The sequence below is a fragment of the Nycticebus coucang genome, chromosome 21 (assembly GCF_027406575.1).
Source record: "Nycticebus coucang isolate mNycCou1 chromosome 21, mNycCou1.pri, whole genome shotgun sequence".
NCBI lineage: Eukaryota > Metazoa > Chordata > Mammalia > Primates > Lorisidae > Nycticebus > Nycticebus coucang.
Genome location: NC_069800.1, coordinates 14,260,739 through 14,283,540, shown reverse-complemented (window position 1 = coordinate 14,283,540; position 22,802 = coordinate 14,260,739). Strand labels below are relative to the sequence as shown.

Below are 22,802 nucleotides of genomic sequence, written 5' to 3'. Positions count from 1 at the left end.
TAAGTGACAATGAGAATAGGAGATATGATAACATACTACAGCAGTAACTACAGGGAAACGGGTGGTATTAGATGCTTCCTTTAGAAAGGCATAAAGGCTGCAACTTGATGGGACAGGCACTTAGCTCAAGAAGTACTGAACAACGAAAAGAATCAAACTCAAAGAGACTAGAAGAGAAGAAATATTAAAGATAGAAGTAATAAATAAAGAAATAGAAAACAATACACAAGAGAGGATAACCAAGATCAAAAGTTGGTTCTTCTAAAAAAAGTCTAATACAATTGACTGGCCTTTGGCCATGTGAATCAAGAAAAAATGAAAGCGGAAATAAGTAACATTAGAAATAAAAAGGGTTACATATAATTGCTTAGGATGTAAGGATAATTTATGTCTATGAATTTGAATTTAGATGAAGTGGCCAAAACCTTAGAAAAATACAATCTAGCAAATACAGATATAAGATGACATATTAAAAAAAACTATAAACCTGAGTTTAAAATAATTGAGTCACAGTGGAAAATTTTTAACAAGGAAAAGCTAGCTCAGATGATGTCACTAGCAAATTCTACAAAACCTTCAAAAAAAAAGTATTAAAGAAATCTCCAGAATATAGGAAATGAGAAAATAAACTCATTTTATTAGACTAGTACAATCTTTTTTTGTTTTGTTTTTGTTGAGATAAGGTTCTACGCTTTGCCCTGAGCAGAGTGCAATGGTGTCGTAGCTCACTGCAATGTCAGATTCAGGCTGTGGTGGGCATCCTGCTGCCTCAGCCTCCAAAGCTGCTGGGATTACAGGCGTTCACCTTGATACCTGGCTGGGTTTTTCAATTTTTTCATGAGTCAGGGTCTCACTCTCACTCAGACAAGCCCACGAACTCCTGAGCTCAAGCAATCCTCCTGCCTCAGCCTCCCACAGTGCTGGGATTACAGGCGTGAGGCACCACGCCCGGCTAGACTAGTACAATCTTAATACCAAAATACTAGTACAATCTTAATACCAAAATACTAGTACAATCTTAATACCAAAATACTAGTACAGTCTTAATACCAAAATACTAGTACAATCTTAATACCAATCTCATTCGCAAACCTGCAGGCAAAATTTTTAACAAAGTATCAGTAAACCAATTTGGTAGTGTACAAAAATAACATAATATCATGACCAAGGTGAGTATATCCCAAGAATACATATGTGGGTTCATTTAAAAGTCAATTTGTACACTTAACTATATTAATAGATTAAATGAGAAATGTCAGATAGTCACTGCCAAAGATTAATTCATGATCGGTTTTTATAAAAAAATTTCTTGGTCCCAGCTGCTTGGGAGGCTGAGGCAAGAGAATCGCGTAAGCCCAGGAGTTGGAGGTTGCTGTGAGCCGTGTGACGCCACGGCACTCTACCCGAGGGCGGTACAGTGAGACTCTGTCTCTACAAAAAAAAAAAGAAAAAAATTTCTTGGCTATCTAGGAATAAAGGGAACTTCTTTAATCTGTCAAAGCATATCTACCCGGGACTATGGCCACCACTGAATCAGCAGTTCTCAACCTGTGGGTTGCGACCCACAGGAACTATATTAAAGGGCCGTGGCCTTAGGAAGGTTGAGATGAAAACATCACAAGGCTGGTAGGTGAGACTGCGAGGCTGAGGAGAATGTGCCCTGACGTCAGCCCAGCAACGCTGGCACCAGAGATCCCTGCAGATACAGGAAGGCAGAAACATAAATAGAAGGTCAGGAATTAGAAAGGAAGAAGCAAAACCATCAGTATCTCAGCTGACACAACAATATTCACAGAATCTCCAAAAAAATATGGAAAACAGTCAGAACTAATGAGAGTTTATCACAAAGGTTATAGAATAAACTCATAAAAATCCCAATGTTTTTCTTTCCTATAGCAACATATGGTTAGAAAAGGAAATGATATTATTTGCAACAGCCTGAAAATATGAAGTCCTCAGGAAGAGATCTAACAAGGAAAGTATAAAGAAAATTACAAAACTTCACTGAGACATGTTAAAGTAGTCTGAATACAGGGAATGATCGATTTCTTTGTAGACTAGAAGACTCCATATTGCTGTGGTTTCCCTGCCGAGAATGATTTATGGGTTGCATACAATGTATGTATACTTTGACAAGCTGACTTTAAAACAGTTACAGAAATAAAATAAGCCTAAGAAAAGCAAAGGCATTCTTTAGAAACAACGGAAAAGGTGCACTCTAAGCTGCAGTCAGAAAGACAAGTGTGGAAGAGGCACATGGGGCCAGTGGTGCTGAGGGGAGGTGCACACAGACACAGCCTCCCACGTGCTGACGCCTGCGGAGAACTCACAGGGCTGAATGCACACTCCACCCGTGAGTTGGGGTATGGCTGAGGGGAGGTGCACACAAACACAGCCTCCCACGTGCTGACGCCTGCGGAGAACTCACAGGGCTGACTGCACACTGCACCCGTGAGTGGGGGTATGGCTGAGGGGAGGTGCACACAAACACAGCCTCCCACGTGCTGACGCCTGCGGAGAACTCACAGGGCTGAATGCACACTCCACCCGTGAGTCGGGGTATGGCTGAGGGGAGGTGCACACAAACACAGCCTCCCACGTGCTGACGCCTGCAGAGAAAACACAGGGCTAACTGCACACTGCACCCGTGAGTCGGGGTATGGCCCAAAGATGTGCAATGTCTTCCACAGCTGGAATACTTAGGTCCAGGGTCTGGGGTCCTCTCGCTTGACAACTCCTGACCCACAGACAGTTTTTTTTCCTGTTCCAATGATGCTGGTCTCTCACTTTAATTTTTAGTACTTAAGGGAGCAGCACTCCTACCAGAACAGGACCCAGTGTTCCCCTCGGGGAGAAGCAGAAACTGCCACTGGCTACTTCAGGCTTTGCAGAGTACGGGCCACAGAGAGTAAAGGTGGTTCCAGGGTAGACAGGGTGAGCTGCTGCACATGGGGACAGGGAGGGGGTTCTCCTGGGCACCCTCCTGACCCCATGCTTGGAGGTGAATTCAGCAGAGGAGCACATGAAGCACAGTGCTAGTCAGGACCTTGGCTGAGCCATCCCTGCTGGCCATGGCTATCTGGGCCCCTCAGTTTCCGAGTGACTCATGGTGCCCTCTCCTAGCATGATGACCAAAGCTTGCGGCTAATGAGATTTTCCACAACTGCGGAAGGACAAACCCACTCTCCTTCCCAGTTAGGAGATCCATGTGGGTTCCCGATCGAGTTCCTTGACTAAAGAAGTGGAACTCTGGGGGAGGATGGGACGCACAAACCTAGAAAGTGAAGCCACACTTTCTCTGTGACAGGCCTGGGCCAGGTTCTCCTCCGCTTTCTGCAGGGAAGAGATGACGCTGAAGTCCAGGCTGCAATGCCGCCCAGCAAGCCTGCAACAGGCCAGCTGCTGGGGCAAAGACAAGTAAAATCTTTGGAACATAGAAAATGACCCGAAACAGCCATTTGTTTTGCAGGAATTAACCTTTCTAGGTACCACTGACACATCTTAAAGTTCCAATGCAGGGAAATGAACAACTGCACTCTCCAAATTCCTCACAGATCCACCTCCAGCTTTGGGAATTGGAATATCGCTATTTCTTTTTTTTTTTTTTTTTTTTTGTAGAGACAGAGTCTCACTTTATGGCCCTCGGTAGAGTGCCGTGGCCTCACACAGCTCACAGCAACCTCCAACTCCTGGGCTTAAGCGATTCTCTTGCCTCAGCCTCCCAAGTAGCTGGGACTACAGGCGCCCGCCACAACGCCCGGCTATTTTTTGGTTGCAGTTTGGCCGGGGCTGGGTTTGAACCCTCCACCCTCGGTATATGGGGCCGGCGACTTACCGACTGAGCCACAGGCGCCGCCCAGAATATCGCTATTTCTAAAAAAGTAATAAAAAATTAGCTGGGCGTGGTGGCACACACCTATAGTCCCAGTTACTCAGGAGGCTGAGGCAGGAGAACCACTTGAGTTCAGGAGTTCCAGGTTGCAGTGAGCTATGATCATGCCACTGCACTCCTTCATAGGGGACAAGGAGAGATCCTCTTGCTAAAAAAAGAGAGATCAAAAGAGAAAGATGTGATTTCTGAGTACCCAGAGAGAGAGCTGTGTGCACCTTGGCTGGTCCTATGCTCCAGGGATGCTGGTACACTGACATAGGGTGGGTTTACTGTCAAAGTAATCACGCCTAAGGTCAGAACAGACAATTTTTAAGGGTCCCTTTAATTCAAGGACCTGCCACAGCTTTCCTGTTTGGGAAATTCACAATCCCACAGGAATTATGTGAGTTGGTATGTGTGTTTTTATGCCTGAGATGTCAAAGTGGGTAACAAATAAATTACAATAATTTTCCTACTAGAAAAAGACTAGTCATCTTATGTGACGGAAAGACCAAGGACTAAACTAAAACTTTGATAAAATGTTATGAAAGGGAAAAAGTGTTAGATCCCAGTTTCTTCTTGTGGCTCTGTGATTCCAGGTAGGATTGGGGAGGGGGGGGCATTCAACTTCACATGCACCCGTCAGGGCAGCCTCTCTGCGGGGGGCGGCTAGGAAAATGGCTCACTGGACTTGGGCTAATTCCTTGAAAAGTGGGAAAAAACCCTATTTAACAGAGCCTGGGCTATTTTTTCCTATTTATTTTTTTATTTATATATATTCGTGGAGATACTACACTGTGGTGAAGTCAGGACCTTGGGCACACACGTCACTGAAGCAACATCGTTGGGCTAGATGCAGAAAAGAACTTCCGATGTTGAGAAAGTCCCCAGGGGACAACACATCATCACCAGGAAATGTGTTTTTTAAAGCAAGACGATCACTTAATTGATGATTCTGGAGTCAACGATTCTTAGTAATTACAGGTGAAGATAACATACATGATGATTTTTGGATTAATTAGGAGATCATACCAAGACAAACTAATAAATGAATCACAGAAAAGGGGCTTAAAAGTTTAGGAACAATCAGTGTAACCTGGCTTATTGTACCCTCAATGAATCCCCAACAATAAAAAAAAAAAATTAAAAAAAAAAAAAAAAGTTTAGGAACATTGATTTTTGATGATGAGCCTAGTGACAGCTGCTACTGTTCCCGAGCCCCCTGATGCGGGCCTCCTTCTGAGCCCTGGGCTCAGTGTGCAGCATGTGACTGCCACCACCACCCCACGGGCAGCACCCTGTCTCTACCTTATAGAACATGAGATGCAGGGGAGAGAGCTGGCTGCTTTCTCAAGCCAACGCCTCACCGTGGCTCAACAGGCTTGGTCTGGCCTGACCTGCCAACCTCACTCACCTCCACCAGGCCTCTCTCTCCTTTGCCCGTCTGGCTTGGGCCGCTGCACATCTCTTTTTGCAGACTCAGGAAGCTCACGCCCACCTCAGGGACTTTGCTCCTGCTGTGCTCTGTGCTTGATGCCTGCTGAGGGCCGACCAGCCTGCCCCTTGTGGGCTCAGTTCAACTGTCCTCTCCCCAGGGAGCTTCTGCCCACCTGACTCGTTATGTAATTGATGCCCTCATCAGCCCTGTTAATTTTCCGTGCTCTGAAGCCAGCTCTGCCCAACATTAACATAGTTACTCCAGCTTTCTTTTGATTTGTGTTAGCATGATACATCTTTTCCCATCCATTTGCTTTTAATCTGTATTTTTGTATTTAATGTTCTTGTTTTTTTCTTTCTTTTTTTCTTAATCTGCTCTGACCTATTAACAGTCTTTGCCTGTTAAGTGATGATGTATTTACACCAGTGACATAACTGGTGTAACTGACTAACTCAGCGAGGTTGGCACCTACCCTCTTGCTGTGTTCCAGTCCCTGCCCTTCTGTCCCCTTTTTGGTCGTCCACTCTGCCTTCTCTAGTTATAACTGAGCATTTTAAATGATTCTACTTTTCCCCTCTGTTAGCATATCAAATTTTTAAAACTTTTTTTTTTTTTAGTGTTTGCCCTGAATTTGAAAATACATTTATAATGAACCCAAGTCTCCTTTCAAATAACACTATACTGTTTGACAGAGGGTGGAAGTACCTTGTAATAGAGCATCCCAATGCACTTATCCACACCTGTAACCATTAAATACCTGCTGCTGTTGTTATTTAGGACACATTATTATCCATTAGATCAATTAAGATCAATTAAGAATAAGAGAGATAAACATTTCACTTTACCTTCAGTTCTTCTTTCTCTACGACTCTCCCTTTCTTTATGTGGGATGGAGCTTCCGATGGGTCATTTTCCTTCTTTTTGATAAATTTAACATTTACTGCAAGACAAGTTTCTAGCCATAAATTCTCTCAACTTTTGTTTGAGAAAGTCTTTCTCTTTCACTTTTGAAGAATAATTTGACTTTATTTTTTTCTTTCATGTTGAATATTATATATCATTCCACTCTCTTCTTGATTATATAGTTCACGAAGATAAGTCCTATTCAATTATAATCCTTGCTCCTCTATGGCTGTTTTCGGCCGGGGCTGGGTTTGAACCCACCACCTCCAGCATATGGGACTGGTGCCCTGCTCCTTTGAGCCACAGATGCCACCCTAGCTGTGGTTTTTTTCCTTTGGCTTTTTCCAAGATTGTCTTTCTTTTTGGTTTTTTGCAGTTTTTATGTGACGTTCCTAGGTGTAAATATTTTGGTATTTATCCTGCTCGGTGTTCTTGGTACTCCCTGGATCTTGGTACTTCCTGTTATTAATTTTGAAAATGTCGTAGCATTCAAATGTTAAGTATTTTTCTTTTCATGCTTTCTTCCCTTTGCATTCCTGTTACACCTTTTGTAATTGTCCCACAGGTCTCAGATGCTCTTTTCAGACTTTTGAACACTTTTCCTTTGTGAATTTAAGTTCCAAGGTCTTTTCTCTTTTTAAGAGTCACCTGAGTGAGACTGTAGTAGCACCATCATAGCTCACTGTAACTCTGAATTCCTGGACTCAAGTGGTCCTCCTGCCTTAGCCTCCAGAGTAGCAAGGACTACAGGTGTGTGCTACCACCCCGGTTAATTTTTAGGTAGAGAAAGGGTCTTGCTACATTGCCCAGGCTGGTCTTTTAACTCCTGGCCTCACACAATTCTCCCACCTCAGCTTCCTGAAGTGCTGGGATTAGAGATGAACCACTGTGTCTGTCAGTTTGTTTCAAGGTTTCTACTGACCTATCTTCAAACTCTCTTTCCTCAACTATGTTTGTTTTATTGATGAGCCAATCAAAGATATTCTTCATTTCTGTTACAGGGGTTTTGAATTCCAGCATTTGCTTTTAATTCTTTTTAGGACTCCCGTCTCTCTGCTCACATTAGCTATGCTTCTGGTCTGTTGCCTGCTTTTCCCATTAGTGCCCCTGGCATATTAATCACAGTTATTTTAAACTATCATTCTGATAATTCCAAAATCTCAATCACGTTTGAGTCTGGTTTGAGGCTTGCTCTGTTTCTTCACACCACCTTGTGATCCTCTCCTCGGATGGACCGAGGCCGCAGGTCTTCAGCGTGAGGCTTCACACTGATGTTGCCAGAAGGTCAGCTGTGCTTGTCATCTTCTGTAGCCATGAATGTAGGTGCCAGAGGCTGAAATTTCTTCGGATGACCTGCTTTTATCTCCCGTTACCTTTGGGTTTCCCTTTAGAATTCTTCCTAAGTAAGTTCTGGAGGTATAGCCCCTTTCCTTTCACTTTCTTTCTCAGCTGTCACACAGGAGCCTGTCCATGTGGTGGCAGGGTCTGGGGAAGGGGAAGCAGTCCTGGGATCAGTGAGTCTGTGTCCTGCACACGCGCTCCTCAGTTTGGGGTTACAGAGGAGGACTGAGGGACTTGGGTCTTTCCCTCCCCCCAGGTCGGAGTGGGTGTATTAAAAGCTTCTCTTGAAGGTAGACCTTGTTAAGAACAGAATGCTTTGGGTGTATTTCAAAATGGCTATATTCTTCCTCTCTGGGCAACGCATGGGTGTATTTCTCCAATCTTTACTGTGAGAAGTTGGTAGGGCTCCAAGAGAAAAAGCTCACAAAAGTGTGGGGATCCCTCTAAGACCAGCCCCCTAACTCTTTAACCCTGGGCCTCCAGCACTCAGTCGATTATAATCCCTGCCCTGGATCTGGCTTCCCAAGGTTTCTGCTCCTGGACTTCTGTCTTAGTGAGCTGTGGTTCTCGGTATCTGCTTGCTTTTCTCTCTGACTTTGGGGACAGGATTTAATTCCATGATGAATCAAAGATACCCTTCACAGTATCATTAAACAAAATGAAATACTTTGGAATGTATCTAACAAAGAATGTGAAGGATCTCTACAGAGAGAATTACAAAATCACTGAGAAAAGGAATAGCAGACGATCATGCCCTTGGCTTAGAAGACTCAACACTGTTAAAACATCTATACTACCCAAAGAAATTTACAGATTTAGTGCAATCCCCATTAAAACACCAATGCCTTATTTTGAAGATCTTGAAGAAGTAATTCTGTTTTGTATGGAACCAGAAAAAAATCTGAATTAGCCAACCCAATTCTATGAAATAAGAATAAATCAGGAAGCATTGCCTTGCCCCACTTGAGGTTATACTACAAGTTTATAGTGACCAAAACAGAATGTGCTAGCATAAAAATAGAGACACAGATCTCTAGAAGAAGACAGAGAATCCAGAGATAAAACCAGTCTCATATCGCCATCAGATCTTTAACAAATCAAACAAAAGCTTTCATTGAGGAAAAGAATCCCTATTTAATAAATGGCTCTGGGAGAAGTGGTTAACCGCATGTGAAAGAATGAAACTGGACCCACCTCTCATCACTCACAAAAATTAACTCACGATGGTTAAAAGACAAATCTAAGGCTGGGAGCAGTGGCTCACGCCTATAACCCCAACACTCTGGGAGGCCAAGGTGGGTGGATTGCTTGAGCTCACAGGTTTGAGATCAGCCTGAACCAGAGCGAGACCCCGTCTTTAGTCTCTAAAATAGCCGGGCGTCGTGGCAGGTGCCTGTAGTCCCAGCTACTTGGGAGGCTGAGAAAAGAGAATAGCTTGAGCCCAAGAGTTTGAGGTTGCTGTGAGTTATGACGCCATGGCACTCTACCGAGGGCAGCAAAGTAAGAATGTCTCAATAAAAGTCTAAATCTAAGACATGAAACAATTAAAACCCTAGAAGATAGTATGAGAAAACTCTGAATCTTATCAGCTTAAGAAAACAATTTATGAAGAGGACCCCACTAGTAATTGCAGCAGCAACAAAAATAAATAAATGGGACCTGATCAAGTTAAAAAGTTTTTGCATAGCTAAGGACAAAATCCAAAGCAAAAAGACTACCTTCAGAATAGGGGAAGATATTTGCATGCTACGAATCTGACAGAGGGCTTATCACCAGAATGTATAATGAACTCAAGCATATAAACAAAAAAAAAGCAAACAACTTTTAAATGTAGAAGAATTGTTGACTTTAAGTCTAATAAGTGTTTTGCTGCTATAAGGATGGGAGTGACAACTGCCAGCCTCCCTGCCTGCTGGACTAGAAGCCAGAAGTCCCCTGTCTAAAGTAAGGTAGCCTCCCTCAGACCCACCTTATCACTCTGCTAGCCTCTCTACCTACTGGACTAGAAGCCAGAAGTCCCCTGTCTAAAGTAAGGTAGCCTCCCTCAGACCCACCCTATCACTCTGCTAGCCTCTCTACCTGCTGGACTAGAAGCCAGAAGTCCCCTGTCTAAAGTAAGGTAGCCTCCCTCAGGCCCACCCTATCACTCTGCTAGCCTCTCTACCTGCTGGACTAGAAGCCAGAAGTCCCCTGTCTAAAGTAAGGTAGCCTCCCTCAGGCCCACCCTATCACTGTGCTTTATTTTCTTCGAAACACTTTTTTTTGGCAACAGAATCTCACTCTATTGCCCTGAGTAGAATGCAGTGGCATCATAGCTCATAGCAACATCAAACTCTCAGGCTCAAATAATCCTATTCCCTCAGCCTCTACCATAGCTGGGACTACAGGCATGTGCTGCCATGCTCAGCTAATTTTTCTATTTTTAGTAGAGACAGGGTCTCACTCTCACTCAGGCTGGTCTGGAACTTCTGTGCAAAAGGGATCCTCCCACCTGGGCTCCCCAGAGTGCCAGGATTACAGGTGTTAGCCACCATGCCAGGCCGAAAAATGTATTCTTATTGGAAAGTCTCTTGTTCAGCCATTCACTTACTTATTCCTGGCTATCTCCCTTACTAAAATTCATATTGTAGGAGAATGGGACACCCAGCCCTGGAAACAGCACCTGGCAGGAAGCAGCTTCGGCAGATATGCATCACCTGCTTGGCTGAATGAAGGACTCTGCTCCCAGGGGTCTGGCCGCTGGACATTAACCAGCTCTGCTGTCCTTGTCTGTGCTTCTAGAATAACACCTGCTGAGACTATCTTTTGCTTCACGGAAACAGATGCCAGAAAGGCCAGGGTGAAAGGGTGGAGTGGCCCTGGGGTCTTCGTGTGTTTCTTTGGTGGATTTGAGGAAAGGGTTCCATAGTTGAAACACAAAGATTTAAAAACTGCAAATACTGGACAAAGCCATTTTGGTACTAGTGTCTGTAGCTCAGAGGAAGCAGCCAAACTTGAGAAAACCAAATGGAACAAGGAAGGACAAGACTGTTGGTCCTCCTAGTGATGACTGCCAGGAAGCCTGTCCTCCTGTGACGGTGCAGACAGGACAAGTGGGCATCTCAGTCCTCCTAGTGATGACCGAGAGGAACCTGTCCTACTGTGACGGTGCAGACAGGACAAGTGGACATCTCAGTCTCTTAGTGATGACCGACAGGAAGCCTGTCCTGTGACGGTGCAGCCAGGACAAGTGGATGTCTCAGTCCTCCTAGTGATGACTGCCAGGAAGCCTGTCCTCCCGTGATGGGGCAGCCAGGACAAGTGGATATCTCAGTCCTCCTAGTGATGATCGAGACGAAGCCTGTCCTCCTGTGACAGTGCAGACAGGACAAGCGGGCATCTCATTTCCAAAGAGGAAGATCAAGGGGCTGCATGAAGCCTAAAAATCATTCAGTGTTGCCAGCTCTAGGCAATAATGACAACGACAAACAAATAAGAAAACTTGAAGAAATAATCTTTTCCTCCTACCTTTAATAATAGCACACTTTTAAAATTTTATTTAAAATATGCCCTATTAATAAAAACTGCACTTCCAGGGTGGCTCCTGTGGCTCAAAGGAGTAGGGTGCTAGCCACATATGCCGGAAGTGGTGGGTTCAAACCCAGCCCCAGCCAAACACTGCAAAAAATAAAAAAATTAAAAAATAAAAACTGCATTTCTTCCTCCTAAAGCTTATACTGAAAGCAGTCCAGTCATTAGTGAGGTGGAGTTGTAAGGAAAGGATTCTTGAGGAAACAAAACCAGGTAAACAACCCAATATCCACAAACAAATAGTAAACTAATAAATTTCAAATACTGCACAGAAAACAGTCCCCTAAGGGTGAACCTCTGACTCCGGGGCAGTGGGCACTGTTTCCTTCTCACAAAAAGGTTCTAAGTGCTTCCGACACCCCCTGCCAGGCTAAAAGGCCCACAGCCTGTGCACCTGTGGCCACAAACTTAGGAATGGCTTGCTGAGACTCTGGAAAACTGCCCTCTGTCTTTTGAGCCAAAAGACTCTTCCTACCAAAACAGGCCAGAGGTGGAGAACGAGAACTGTCCTGCGTCTGACACAAAGCTGAGTCCAGTGGTTCTCACACGGTGCACATGTGCACAGCCTGGCTCTGCGACCAGAGGGAAGAGTGCAGCAAGTGCAAAGCCAGGAGCAAAGACAAAACAAAAGCAAAAATCAGCTACGAAGGAATTCTCAAAGCCACAGTGTTGAGACAGGTAAGACAGGAGTTAAGAGTCAGTAACAGGCTATACGTCTATATATACATCTATTTATATGTAATACATATGTACATATAATATATGTATATAACGTATGTATGTATTATATGTATATATGTATTACATATAAAGAGATGTTCTTTAGCAACTGCTTATGAGTGACTGTCTTTCAATAACTGGACAAAACGAATAATACAAACCTATATCCAGGGAATTCCTCTAAGTAGAAGTGGCAATGCATTAGAGAAGAAATTTGATTTTAATATAACATCTGCAAATGACAGATGCCTTTTTATGTAGTATTAAATGTCATTCCTTTACTAAAAATAATACTAATGATAATAATGGTAAATTATGATAATAGAACATACCACAGTAATCCGTTTGATAACTTATTTTAGTAAATTCTGGTTGGTATTTTCGATCTTCTTTTCTAAATAAATGACTCTTTTCATATTCAAGAGTAACAACTTACTTTCCCTGAGAATTTCTCCAAGTATTTTAAAGTGCATGATCTAATGTCAAATGGGTTATTTGGTTGGGATTGTGGTAAATATTTAAGAAAACTGTACATTTGAAATAAAAAGAAACGTATATAATCGTATTGCAAAGTCAAACACATTCCCTATATAATAAGGCCACATCAGTAAGCTTAAAATATTTTCTTTCAAACACAAGAACCAATACTGGCCTCCTCTCAGCCTCTTATGTGCATATGTTTTTGTGACTTCTGGCATATCAGCCTTTTATTAGCATTTTTGGGCACCCACTCCAGGTAAAGTTCCTGGGCCAGATGTCATTCTGAAGAGGGACACACACTCCCAACAGCTGCTGAACCTGCAAGAAAGCCAGACACTGTCTTGACCGTGCTGTCGTGTCAGGGCAACCTGAGGAAAAGTACAGGCTTCTAGGAGTAAGGGGGTCCAAGAAAGGCGTTTAGAATCCCTGCTGGGCTGTTAAGAGACCTTGGTCTTCAACCTTAATTTTACGGCAGAAGAAACTAAGGTTGAAAGAAATAGAAAGAGCTGCCCAAGGGACCCACTCACTTGTGGTGGCCTTGAGACTAGATTTTGGGGTCTCCTCTTCTCTCCTGGTGCTCTGTCCTTCCTTCATGCCTCAGAAGTGACCACATCATTACCAGATTGTCTCCCAGCCCATATCTAGCAGGGCCAAGTGAGTGGAGCTTGGACGACACTCTCATGTTTTTCACTTAACAAAAGCGACACTCTAGTTGAGACAAAAAGGAGGCCCCTTCACCAAAACTTCATCCTGTCTCAACTGTACGCCAGAACATCTTCATCTACCCTCTGGTCACTAATGTACCTGAAGATAACAAACACGCCAAAACCACTAAAACTGATCTTCACAACCTTACAGAGATAAACACTCTGGACACCAACATCACTTGCCAGTTACCAGAAGGCAGGGGAACAGCACAAGCACTCACTGCAGTGAGGATGCCCTGAAGAACAGACGGGGTATGTTCACAAACTCTCCAAAGCGCTCACATTCTGCTCTACACACAAGCCCTTCCTTGACTGCTGTCTTGGTTTTAAAAAAGCAGGAAAAAACATAAGTGTGACAATAACACATTTCTATGACCAAAGGACTATTGTGTGAATATTTATGGAGACGGACTTCTTTGAAAGTACTTTAACAATCAAATGATGCCACTAAACACACTGATTTTTTTTTTCTTTTTATTTAATGAAAAAAAAGTTCAATGCAAATCTCAAGAAGTGAACAGGCCCCCTGAGATGAGAGGGTTTTATACGTTCACATAAACACACCCACTTCTTCAACGTACCATTTCGCAAACGCTGTATATTATTAAGAGGAGGCGGATTCTGCCAGGCCCATAATTTGTACATTTAAGGGAGGTGTATGGAATGAAAAAGCGAAATATGTTAAATTTCAAAGGACTTGGAAGCAATGCTGCCTGTGAGCTTGTATTACAAACAGCCCTACATTATTACACACGCTATTAATGAGGCCCAGTGAATGAAAGTACAATTTGAATATGCATGACTCTATCAATGAGCAGGACTTTTGTGTACTGATGAGGTTTTTTTTCCTCCTAAAAAAAAGGATTAAAATTATTCTTCAAGAAGTATGGCTGCCCAGAGACCAGTAAAATAAATATGCCTAGACCACAGAGTCATACTATATTCAGATGAGATACATAGATGGTAAAAGAATGTCTTAGACCCCACCTACAATTTCTGAAACTTATGCATGTCCTGTTTTCCCCAGAAGGAATTACTCTGTTAACTTTAAGCAGCTGCATCTTTGTAATTTCTGTGCAAAAATAATGATTTTGGTAGAGATCCCTAAAAGTAGGCAAGGTTAAATAAACCTTTCGAGTACAAAGGTACTCCTTCCCTTTCATAGTAAGGAACACTAGTTAAAAGACTAGGGAATGGGTAAATTATTGCACCAAATGGCTGAGAATTAATCTCTGCTGACTAGCTGTAATCTAACGAGGCGTCTGTGTCCCAGGGAGCCCGCAGCATGTCCCTGGCGGTATGTGCAGTGTGTCGAGTCTGCGTGGCATCCTTTGTCCTCACTCACAGGCGGCCTTCCCCTCATTGTCCGTAATATCCTCATGCATCTGGGACGCGTGGAATGCATTCACCCTAACAGACTTACCATTGTTTTCTCTCAGAAGCTTTGTTGAGCAAAGACTGCATCACGGTTACTGATAATTATATTGCTTAATTAATCAAGACAAAAAAAATTTGCAAATCATTGCCTGGTTGCCAAGCAGGGAGATAAAAAAATGACAACAATACAAGCTGAAGCAATATAACAAAAGTAACAGCTATCTGATCAGAAATTCTTATATAATGAAGCTATTAATGCTAAATCGGTTAATGTTAACATTGCTCCAGGTGTCTCTACTTAGATGCAAACAAAAAGGCTAACATTATGGATATAAAAGGCCAAATGTTGCCATGGATTCTGTAACCTGATAGAGAGGACAGCCTTTTCATTTGATTAGGGAATGCAATTTAAATACCAGGGACTGAAGCCAAACAAACAGACTTTCCCTCTATAAGCCTCTTGCATTCACCCTGGGGTCAGTGGATGGTGAACAAAAGGTCAACCACACTTGCCCTGGAAATGTCTGGATTAATTTTATTACACTGTAATGGTTTGTACTTTAAATGTAGAGATAATACTAAATTTCCAGTTGGCCATTATTTTCTTCCCTTTAGGCTTTTTGAATTAAAATATTAAGAAAGAGATTTGCTCAATTCATCTTGTCAGAATTTATGACCAAATTTATAAAATTTAACATTTGGTAAGAAATTTTAAAAGATAAGTGAAGGATTACTTTCATGTATTATAAGTGTTACTGTATTTTTAAAAAATCACTTTTGACATTCTAAAGGGAACTGAAATGCCTTTTATGTTCTCCATATACTTTGAAAATAAAGGTGATATTTTTAGAACATGAAATGACATTTTAGAGGGACATGTTGAATATGAACTAATGAAGTCAGTTAATCAATACTAAATATTAAAGAAACACATTTTCTAGTTTTGAAAGCTATAAGATACTATATTTGTTGATTCTCTATACTAAAATTTTCAATCTGATTCTTAAAAATAAGTGGTGCTTTTCATGGACAAATGCAAATGTCACTAAGAGCCATTTTCGTACATAAAACCGAAACTTAGAGAACTGAATCAAAGGTAGTACAGATATGTAACATGAAATGACTTTTAGCATCTTTACTCCCTGAATAGGAAAGGCGGGGTCCCTTAACGGGAGGCTTTGCAACTGCTACCAGGGGACTTTCCCGGGTTCACTCTGAGAGACAATAAGCACGTGGATCTTGGAATTCATTATTTATTCTATTTCCACGGTGCTAACTATAACAAAAAAAATTTCAAACAATCATAACAATAGCTAACATTTTAGTAGCTTTTACTCTGAACTAGGCCCTGTTTGAAGCACTTTTCATTTATTACCTCATTTAATCCTCATAACTTTAACACTTTAGGTTACAAACCCCAATTTGAACAATAAACTTCAATTATGTATTATTTTAAAGCTTAAAAATGGAGTGTTTTTAGTAGGATAACTTTCAGCTCCTTCAGGAGATTAATTCGGAATGAAAATGAAGATTACATTTAACATCATGCCGAAAAACACGAAGTCCTTCTTCTTGAGGAATGGCTTTAATATGCTAATGTTTAATTTAAAACGAAAAAAAATCTTTTCTACTTAGTAATTCCAAAATGAAAACAAGTCACTATATAAAATAGTGCCGAAATCCTACTAGAGGTATGACAAGGATTGAAACTGCAGCCAATTTAGAACATGTCACACAGACCCGTGGATTGTTCCAGCCATACCCCATGATCAATACCAATTGACACGGCTGAATTGATTCCGTGGCAAGGTGCTTCGATTGTTAGAAATCATCACACGGGCTGTGCTCCAGAGGCCAAGCCTCCCCGCAGTCGTGCCCGCAGTCCTTTAGGAGTGACCCCTCAGAGCACCAGCCAGCCGCTCAGTCAGGGAGGTTGCCTCCCCGTCAGGCAAGGCTGCATCCTGAGCCCACAGTTAATCCACAAAATGCTACATGTGATGTGAGCTTCCTTCAACTCTTCTTGTTAGTCAAAGTGCTGAGATTTAAAAATCACAATTTTTAGAAAAAAATTATAAAATTTAAAAAACTTTAAAACATTTTAAGAATCATACATTTATTTGAAAAACCCAAATCGTATTTAATTCCTCAATAGTGCATGAATTCAAATATATGTCAGACATTCACCAGTTGGAAAGAGTCCCCTTTAACATATTTACATCCCTGGTTTTTCAGCAACAGCGAATCATATAGCATATGCTGTGTGAGAGCAATCATGTGGCGGAAACTGACCTCAGGTTTCTTCGTAATCGCGATAAAGAACATGTGATTCTTCATTGGGTAAATAATGATGGAAACGTCTCCAAAGGCAGTTGGGATGATCCCTCTGCGGTAATCCCTGGAGTGTTCAGACCAGACAATGTGGACCTCGTCATTCCCCAAGTGACGGAGCTGCAACAGCAAAGTCGGCGATGTTTTATAAGAGGTTGTGGCTTACAAACTGAATTACAAAACTCAGAGGTAAAAATATTTCACTACTAAGGAAGACTACAACATTGATGTCTTCTACGAGGATTTTAAAAAACCATAAATGCCTAAGAAGAAGCTCGTCTCCTTAGAATGCTGGTACTAAGATAACCCATACCTCATTACAGGCACGTTAGGGAGGGGTGGCGCTGAGACCTTTTAAAGAATTTGTTTTTTAATGCCATGTTATTCCTGCATCAGAGTTTTATGTCTGTATTGTTGAGCACATCTATAAAGAATTAATGGTGTGAGTCTTTTATTCCCCATCACACGAGTGGTTCATACGACTCTTCACTGGATCATTATTAGGAAACTAAGAATATGAATGTAAGAAAACGTATACCACTATAACACAATAGTTACCAAACATATATAGGAAGCATGACTTGTGCTAAACCTTTAAGGAAAAGGATACATAAAAGTACCTTGTTTAGGGAATAAATATTACTCAAGTCCGTTGAGGACACTACCACCTAGCTCTCAGAGTCCTTCTTCTACAGAAAGCATGTTTATACGAACTGTCCAATTCACTCTTCTCACTAACTCTCTGAGGTAGATGATACCATCTTTATCTCGTCTTACAAAGAAACGGGGCTCAGGAAGGCGAAGGTGCGTCCGTTCCAGGTTGCGTGAGCAGTGAGTGGTGGAGCAGGCGTGGGGACCTGGCCCAGGCTGTCATCTCAGCACCATGTCTCCTGTTCCACAGTAGCTCAGTGTGTACCAAAAGCTACTTTACTGTCATAGTTCAAATAGTTTAGCCCACTTTTTTCTTTATCATTTTGTAGACAAAGAGGCAAGCAAGTCCAAAAACAAATCGCAGACTCTGGGCCTCTTTGAGGAGGCTCGGCAGGGAGAGCAATGTCTGAATGCAACAACTCGTGGACTGACACCCCTTGGATGTGCTGCTAAGCACCCAGTTTGGTACCCCAAAACCAGAGGTAGGTTTTGATCCACAAGTAAAGTTGCAAAGCATTCACCCTGAGGTGACACAGTGACTACTGTCATTTTAGTTACTCTTCCCTTTCTAAATTGGGTTACTCAATTATACATACAACCCAAGTAAGTCTCTCCTAATTTTCTTTACAGCTGTATTCTCAGAACTACAGGAAGGGAAGGCGCAGGAAGGGGAAGAGTCATTCTACCGGTGTGGCACGTCTGTAATTAAGGAAGAGCTATTTTTGTGCAGTAATAATGCAACATTCACCATCGCAAAGCTGCTTTCTTTCTTTTTTTTTTTTAGAGAGAGAGTCTCACTTTATCCCCTTGGTAGAGTACCATGGCATCACAGCTCACAGCAACCTCCAACTCCTGGGCTTAGGCGATTCTCTTGCCTCAGCCTCCTGAGTAGCTGGGATCACAGGTGTCTTCCACAACGCCCGGCTATTTTTTTGTTGCAGTTTGGCCAGGGCCAGGTTTGAACCCACCACCCTCGGTACATGGGGCTGGCTCCCTACCCACTGAGCCACAGGCACTGCCCTCTCAAAGATGCTTTCAATCTGATGTGCCTCAGACTTCTGGACACACTTATTTAATTAGCTAAATCACAAAACTAAGAGCTAAGGACACAGGATGAATTGGCTGATAAAACTGGAGCAAAGCAACAAATACCCCCTCCACATAAAGGCTGCGCCCCTGGAGCGTAGCACACAGGATGACTTTTAACAAACTGAAGCACCCTGCCACAGAATTAATTCAGAGATGTCAAGAACACAAGTAGGTAAAAACAAATAAAATTAATCTAGCCAAACCGTGAATCATGTCAGAAAATAATGGAATACTCTGGAAACCTCAAAGTATTGCTCAGTTTAAAGGGGGATTTCATCATAGAGACATTGCTTTGCGAGTTTTGGAGAATTCTGACGAGAAGCCCTCAAGATGCAAATCCACCGCCAAGTTTCAGCCAAGCTAGTCTGGTTCCTGCAATCCACAAGGAGAGTGAGGAGTCTCCCCTGGGTTGGAGCTGGCTACACAACGGCTCCCAAATACCCCCAGGCTTACTGGGCCCAGCACAAATGCTCAGCTTTTAAGTCCTAAGAGATCAACCTCATGCCCTGTCACCTCTCGTCCTGACAGTTTTAAAGTCCCTCTGCCCGAATCCTTCTTCCCACTACCGCCAGGCTGCACGCCACTGGTGACACTGGTCATGGTACGCACCTAATCGGCTGACCTCCTTTCCCGACTAATTGCATTACATCGCCAGCTGGCTCCAGAAGGAGTCGTCCGTTTGACTGACGAATTCCTGCTCCTCAGTGGGCCCGGCTGCTACTTTTACTAAGTAACAGTCAAGCCTGACATCCCCATTGTTCAGCTGACAGTGTGCCCATCCTAAAATCTAAGTTTTATTTGTAAATTAACCAAGAAACTTCCTGCCAGAACAGCGCTGCCTGGAGACTGATAATGTGGGCCTTTCATCCCTTTTCATCATACTGTATCACTGCCAATTTGTTTTTTATGCGGCTGGCCAGCCTGAGGCTATAAAAGCCTTGTAAGACATAAGTGCAATTATAGTCCTGGAGTCAAATGAATTGGACAAATCCAATAGCACAGCTCTGTCCTCACTCCGCAAACCCCTACAGCAGTTAGATTAGCTGTGAAAAATCTAATCTAGCTAGAGCTAACAAATTTCTGAAGTGAAGGATCAAGAGTTCACTATGGGGTTGCAACCGGATTGCAGAATTGAAAAAGTCCCCCCATGATAAGGGCAGAAGAGAGCATGAATCACTTTAGAATTTTGCAGCTCATTTTTAAGCTGTTAGGAACAATTTAGTTAGAATAAGACAAGGAACTGTGGGCTGCTGTTACCGTGACTGATTTTGGTCTAGCTGTGAGACATCCTGATAAAGAGAGATTATTGCTAATGATGCTAAATCTGGGAGCTGCAAAAACTATCAGCTGAATTTTGATTATTACAGTAGGGAATCTTTCAACTGGGCCAAGACTTTAAAGTATCACTTTTGGTCAAGAAAGCATGTCTTTTCTCAAAAAAAAAAAAAAACCCTCTTCAATAATTTAAAAACATTATGTATATAAATTTAGCTTCTAAAAAAAGTTTTCAGTCATAAGAAAAATTATATAATATAGTGAAATATTTGCAAACTAACGACAATTTGCAATCTGCTGCTAATAAAAAAGATGTGTGAGCCCTGCTCAGGGTCCTGGTAAGCTACACTAGATAGAGTCTCAGATACGGGTGAGCTCTCAGGGGACAAAGTTCCCTGCCAGGCGCAGCCATCGGCCAACCTAGACGCAGCTAGTCCACGTGGCTGCTGTACTCCCACACTCCAGGAGGCCCTGACAGCATGCAGGGCTGGGCAAGGGAAAAGCGGCTAAGTTTTTGAATTCAAATGGTGCTTTGTACATCTCAGACACTTGAGGTTTGTGAAGTTGTCTGTGGTTTAAGTTCTGACTTCTCACATCCACTGTTGCACACGACTCACAGAAATACCTCCGAGATACTGCACGTTCAGGTCCAGACCAGTGCAATGAAGCCAATAGAGTGAGGCATGCAAATTTTTGTGTACATTGCTTTCCAGTGCATATAAAAGTTACCTAAAAAAATGTACATACCTTAATTGAAAAATTTATTACTAAAGAATTCTAACAGTCATTTGAGCCTTCAACAAATTAAAATCTTTTTTTGCTGGTGGAAGGTCTTGCCTAAATGTTGATAGCTATTGCTGACTGGTTAGAACGGTGGTTACTGGGGTAATTTCTTAAATAAGACAACAATGAAGTTTACAGAATCAATTCTTTCTTTCACAAAACATTTTTCTGGAGCATGTAATGCTGTTTGATATCATTTTACCCAAGTAGAATTTCTTTCAAAATTAGAGCCAATCCTCTCCAACCTTGCTACTATTTATGGAATATTCTAAAACCTTTATTGTCATTTTGACAAACAAAACATGTTCACCAGGAATAGATTCCATCTCAAGAAACCACTTTCTTTGTTCATCCATCAGAAACAACTCCATGTCTATTCCAGTTTTACCATGTAGCAATTCAGTTATATCTTCAGGCTTACATCTGACTTTAGTTCTCTTGATATTTCCACCACATCTACAATTACTTCCTCCAATGAAGTCTTGAATCTTTCAAAGTCATCATAAGAGTCAGAATCAACTTCTTCCAAATTCCTGTTAATGTTGCCATTTTGACCTTGTCCCATGAATCACAATATTCTTAATGGCATGTGGAACAGTAAATCCTTTCCAGAAGGTTTCAATGTACTTTGCCCAGATCCATCAGAGTAATCATTATTTATGGCAGCTATACCCTTACGAAACACAGTTGTTAAATAAGAAGGCTTGAAAACAGAAATCATTTCTTGATCTGTGGGCTGTAGGACAGATCTTTTAGTAGCAGGCATGAAAACATTCATCTCCTTATACAGCTCCACGAGAGCTCTTGAGTGACGAGGTGTATTGTCACTGAGCAGTAATATTCTGAAAGGAATCTTTTTTGTTGAGTGGTAGGTCTCAACAGTGGACCTGAAATCTTCAGTAGCTGTTGCTGCAAATAGAAGTGCTGTTGTCCAGGCTCTATCCTTCCATTTGTAGAGAAGAGGCAGCATTATTCTTAACACACAGATGGCCATACTGGAGAAAATTGTTTTTTTCCTTGAGGTCATGGTGTTTTATTATGAAAACATAATAACAACTTTGAAAACAAAAGGATCCTTTCTGGTTTTTTTTGCAGTTTTTGGCCAGGGCTAGGTTTGAACCTGCCACCTCTGGCATATGTGGCTGGCGCCCTACTCCTTTGAGCCACAGGTGCCACCCCAGGATCCTAATTTAATTTAAAAAAATTATTTTTTTCTGTGCATGAGTTATATGCAACTCACATGGCACTAGAATCACTTCTTAGACTGCACACCATGTGAGTTGTATGTAACTCACACCAGACTTATTGAATTTACTTCTGAGAATTGAGTCTTTTGACATTCCACAGGCATTTAGTCATATCTGGAGTGAACCTCTGAACAGACCCCTGAGTACCTGCGACTGCATCACGCTGCCATCACATCCATTACCTTCAAAGAGCCGCCAGGTAAACATTCCAGGGAAATGCATAATCGAGAACAAAGTCAGCCTGTGTGCAGGCGTCTTGCACAGGCCAGCTAAGGCAGGACGACCGGCGGCGGGGAGACATGCTCACTAACAGCAAAACAACGAGCTGAGGTTTCACAGCATGAGGCATACTGGAGACCTTCCCACCCACCCACTAGTTCTACTTTAGAACAGCTTCTGTGGACAAAACTATCATCAGCACCTAAGTTTATCTCGACTTTTTCATTCTCAAGAGAAAATGCCCAGAGAACATGAGCGTAAGGAATTTTAGAGGAAATAGTGAATCAAGTTTTGGACACGAGTGATGAAGATGTTGATCTATTTGGGGATGATTCATGAGGCCCTGGGCTCAAAGCTAGCATGAGTTAAATACAACTCACATGGTAGTTAACATGTTAAAGGCCCTAGGGTTATCAAAATGGTAAATGAGCACTGGCTTCAACTCAAGTTACCTGCTGCATTAGCCCTTAACAGGGGAGTCAGACTGTCTTTAGATGTTTCAAAGCCAGGAATTGACTGCTCTTTAGTTATCAGAGTCGTACACGACATCTTGTAGTTGAAGGTTTTTTTGATCTACTCTGAAAATCTGTTGTCTAGTGCAGCCCCCTTCACTAATTATCTTAGCTAGATCTTTTCGATAATTTGCTGCAGCTTCTGATACAGGACAAGTGGCATCCCAGCCAGCTCGTGGAGCTGGGGGGCGCAGACTGGCTGCCTCCACCTTGGCGGTGTTGGTGCGGTGGCAGGGGAACCAGCGGGCTGGAGGGTGGCCAGGGGAGCCCCATTTCCTAGGTCTGGGAATG

The 22,802-nt window shown here is 42.4% G+C and overlaps 1 protein-coding gene across 6 annotated transcripts in view; it reads right to left on the bottom strand.

The window, feature by feature from the left end:
* RALGAPA2 (Ral GTPase activating protein catalytic subunit alpha 2) overlaps positions 1–22,802 on the bottom strand; it is a 382,487-nt gene that overhangs the window by 95,923 nt on the left and 263,762 nt on the right. For all 6 annotated transcript variants that reach the window (XM_053574245.1, XM_053574242.1, XM_053574243.1 and 3 more), the window contains one exon: positions 16,697–16,855. In XM_053574245.1, the coding sequence (XP_053430220.1) occupies positions 16,697–16,855 (159 nt within the window). The remainder of the gene's footprint in view (positions 1–16,696; positions 16,856–22,802) is intronic.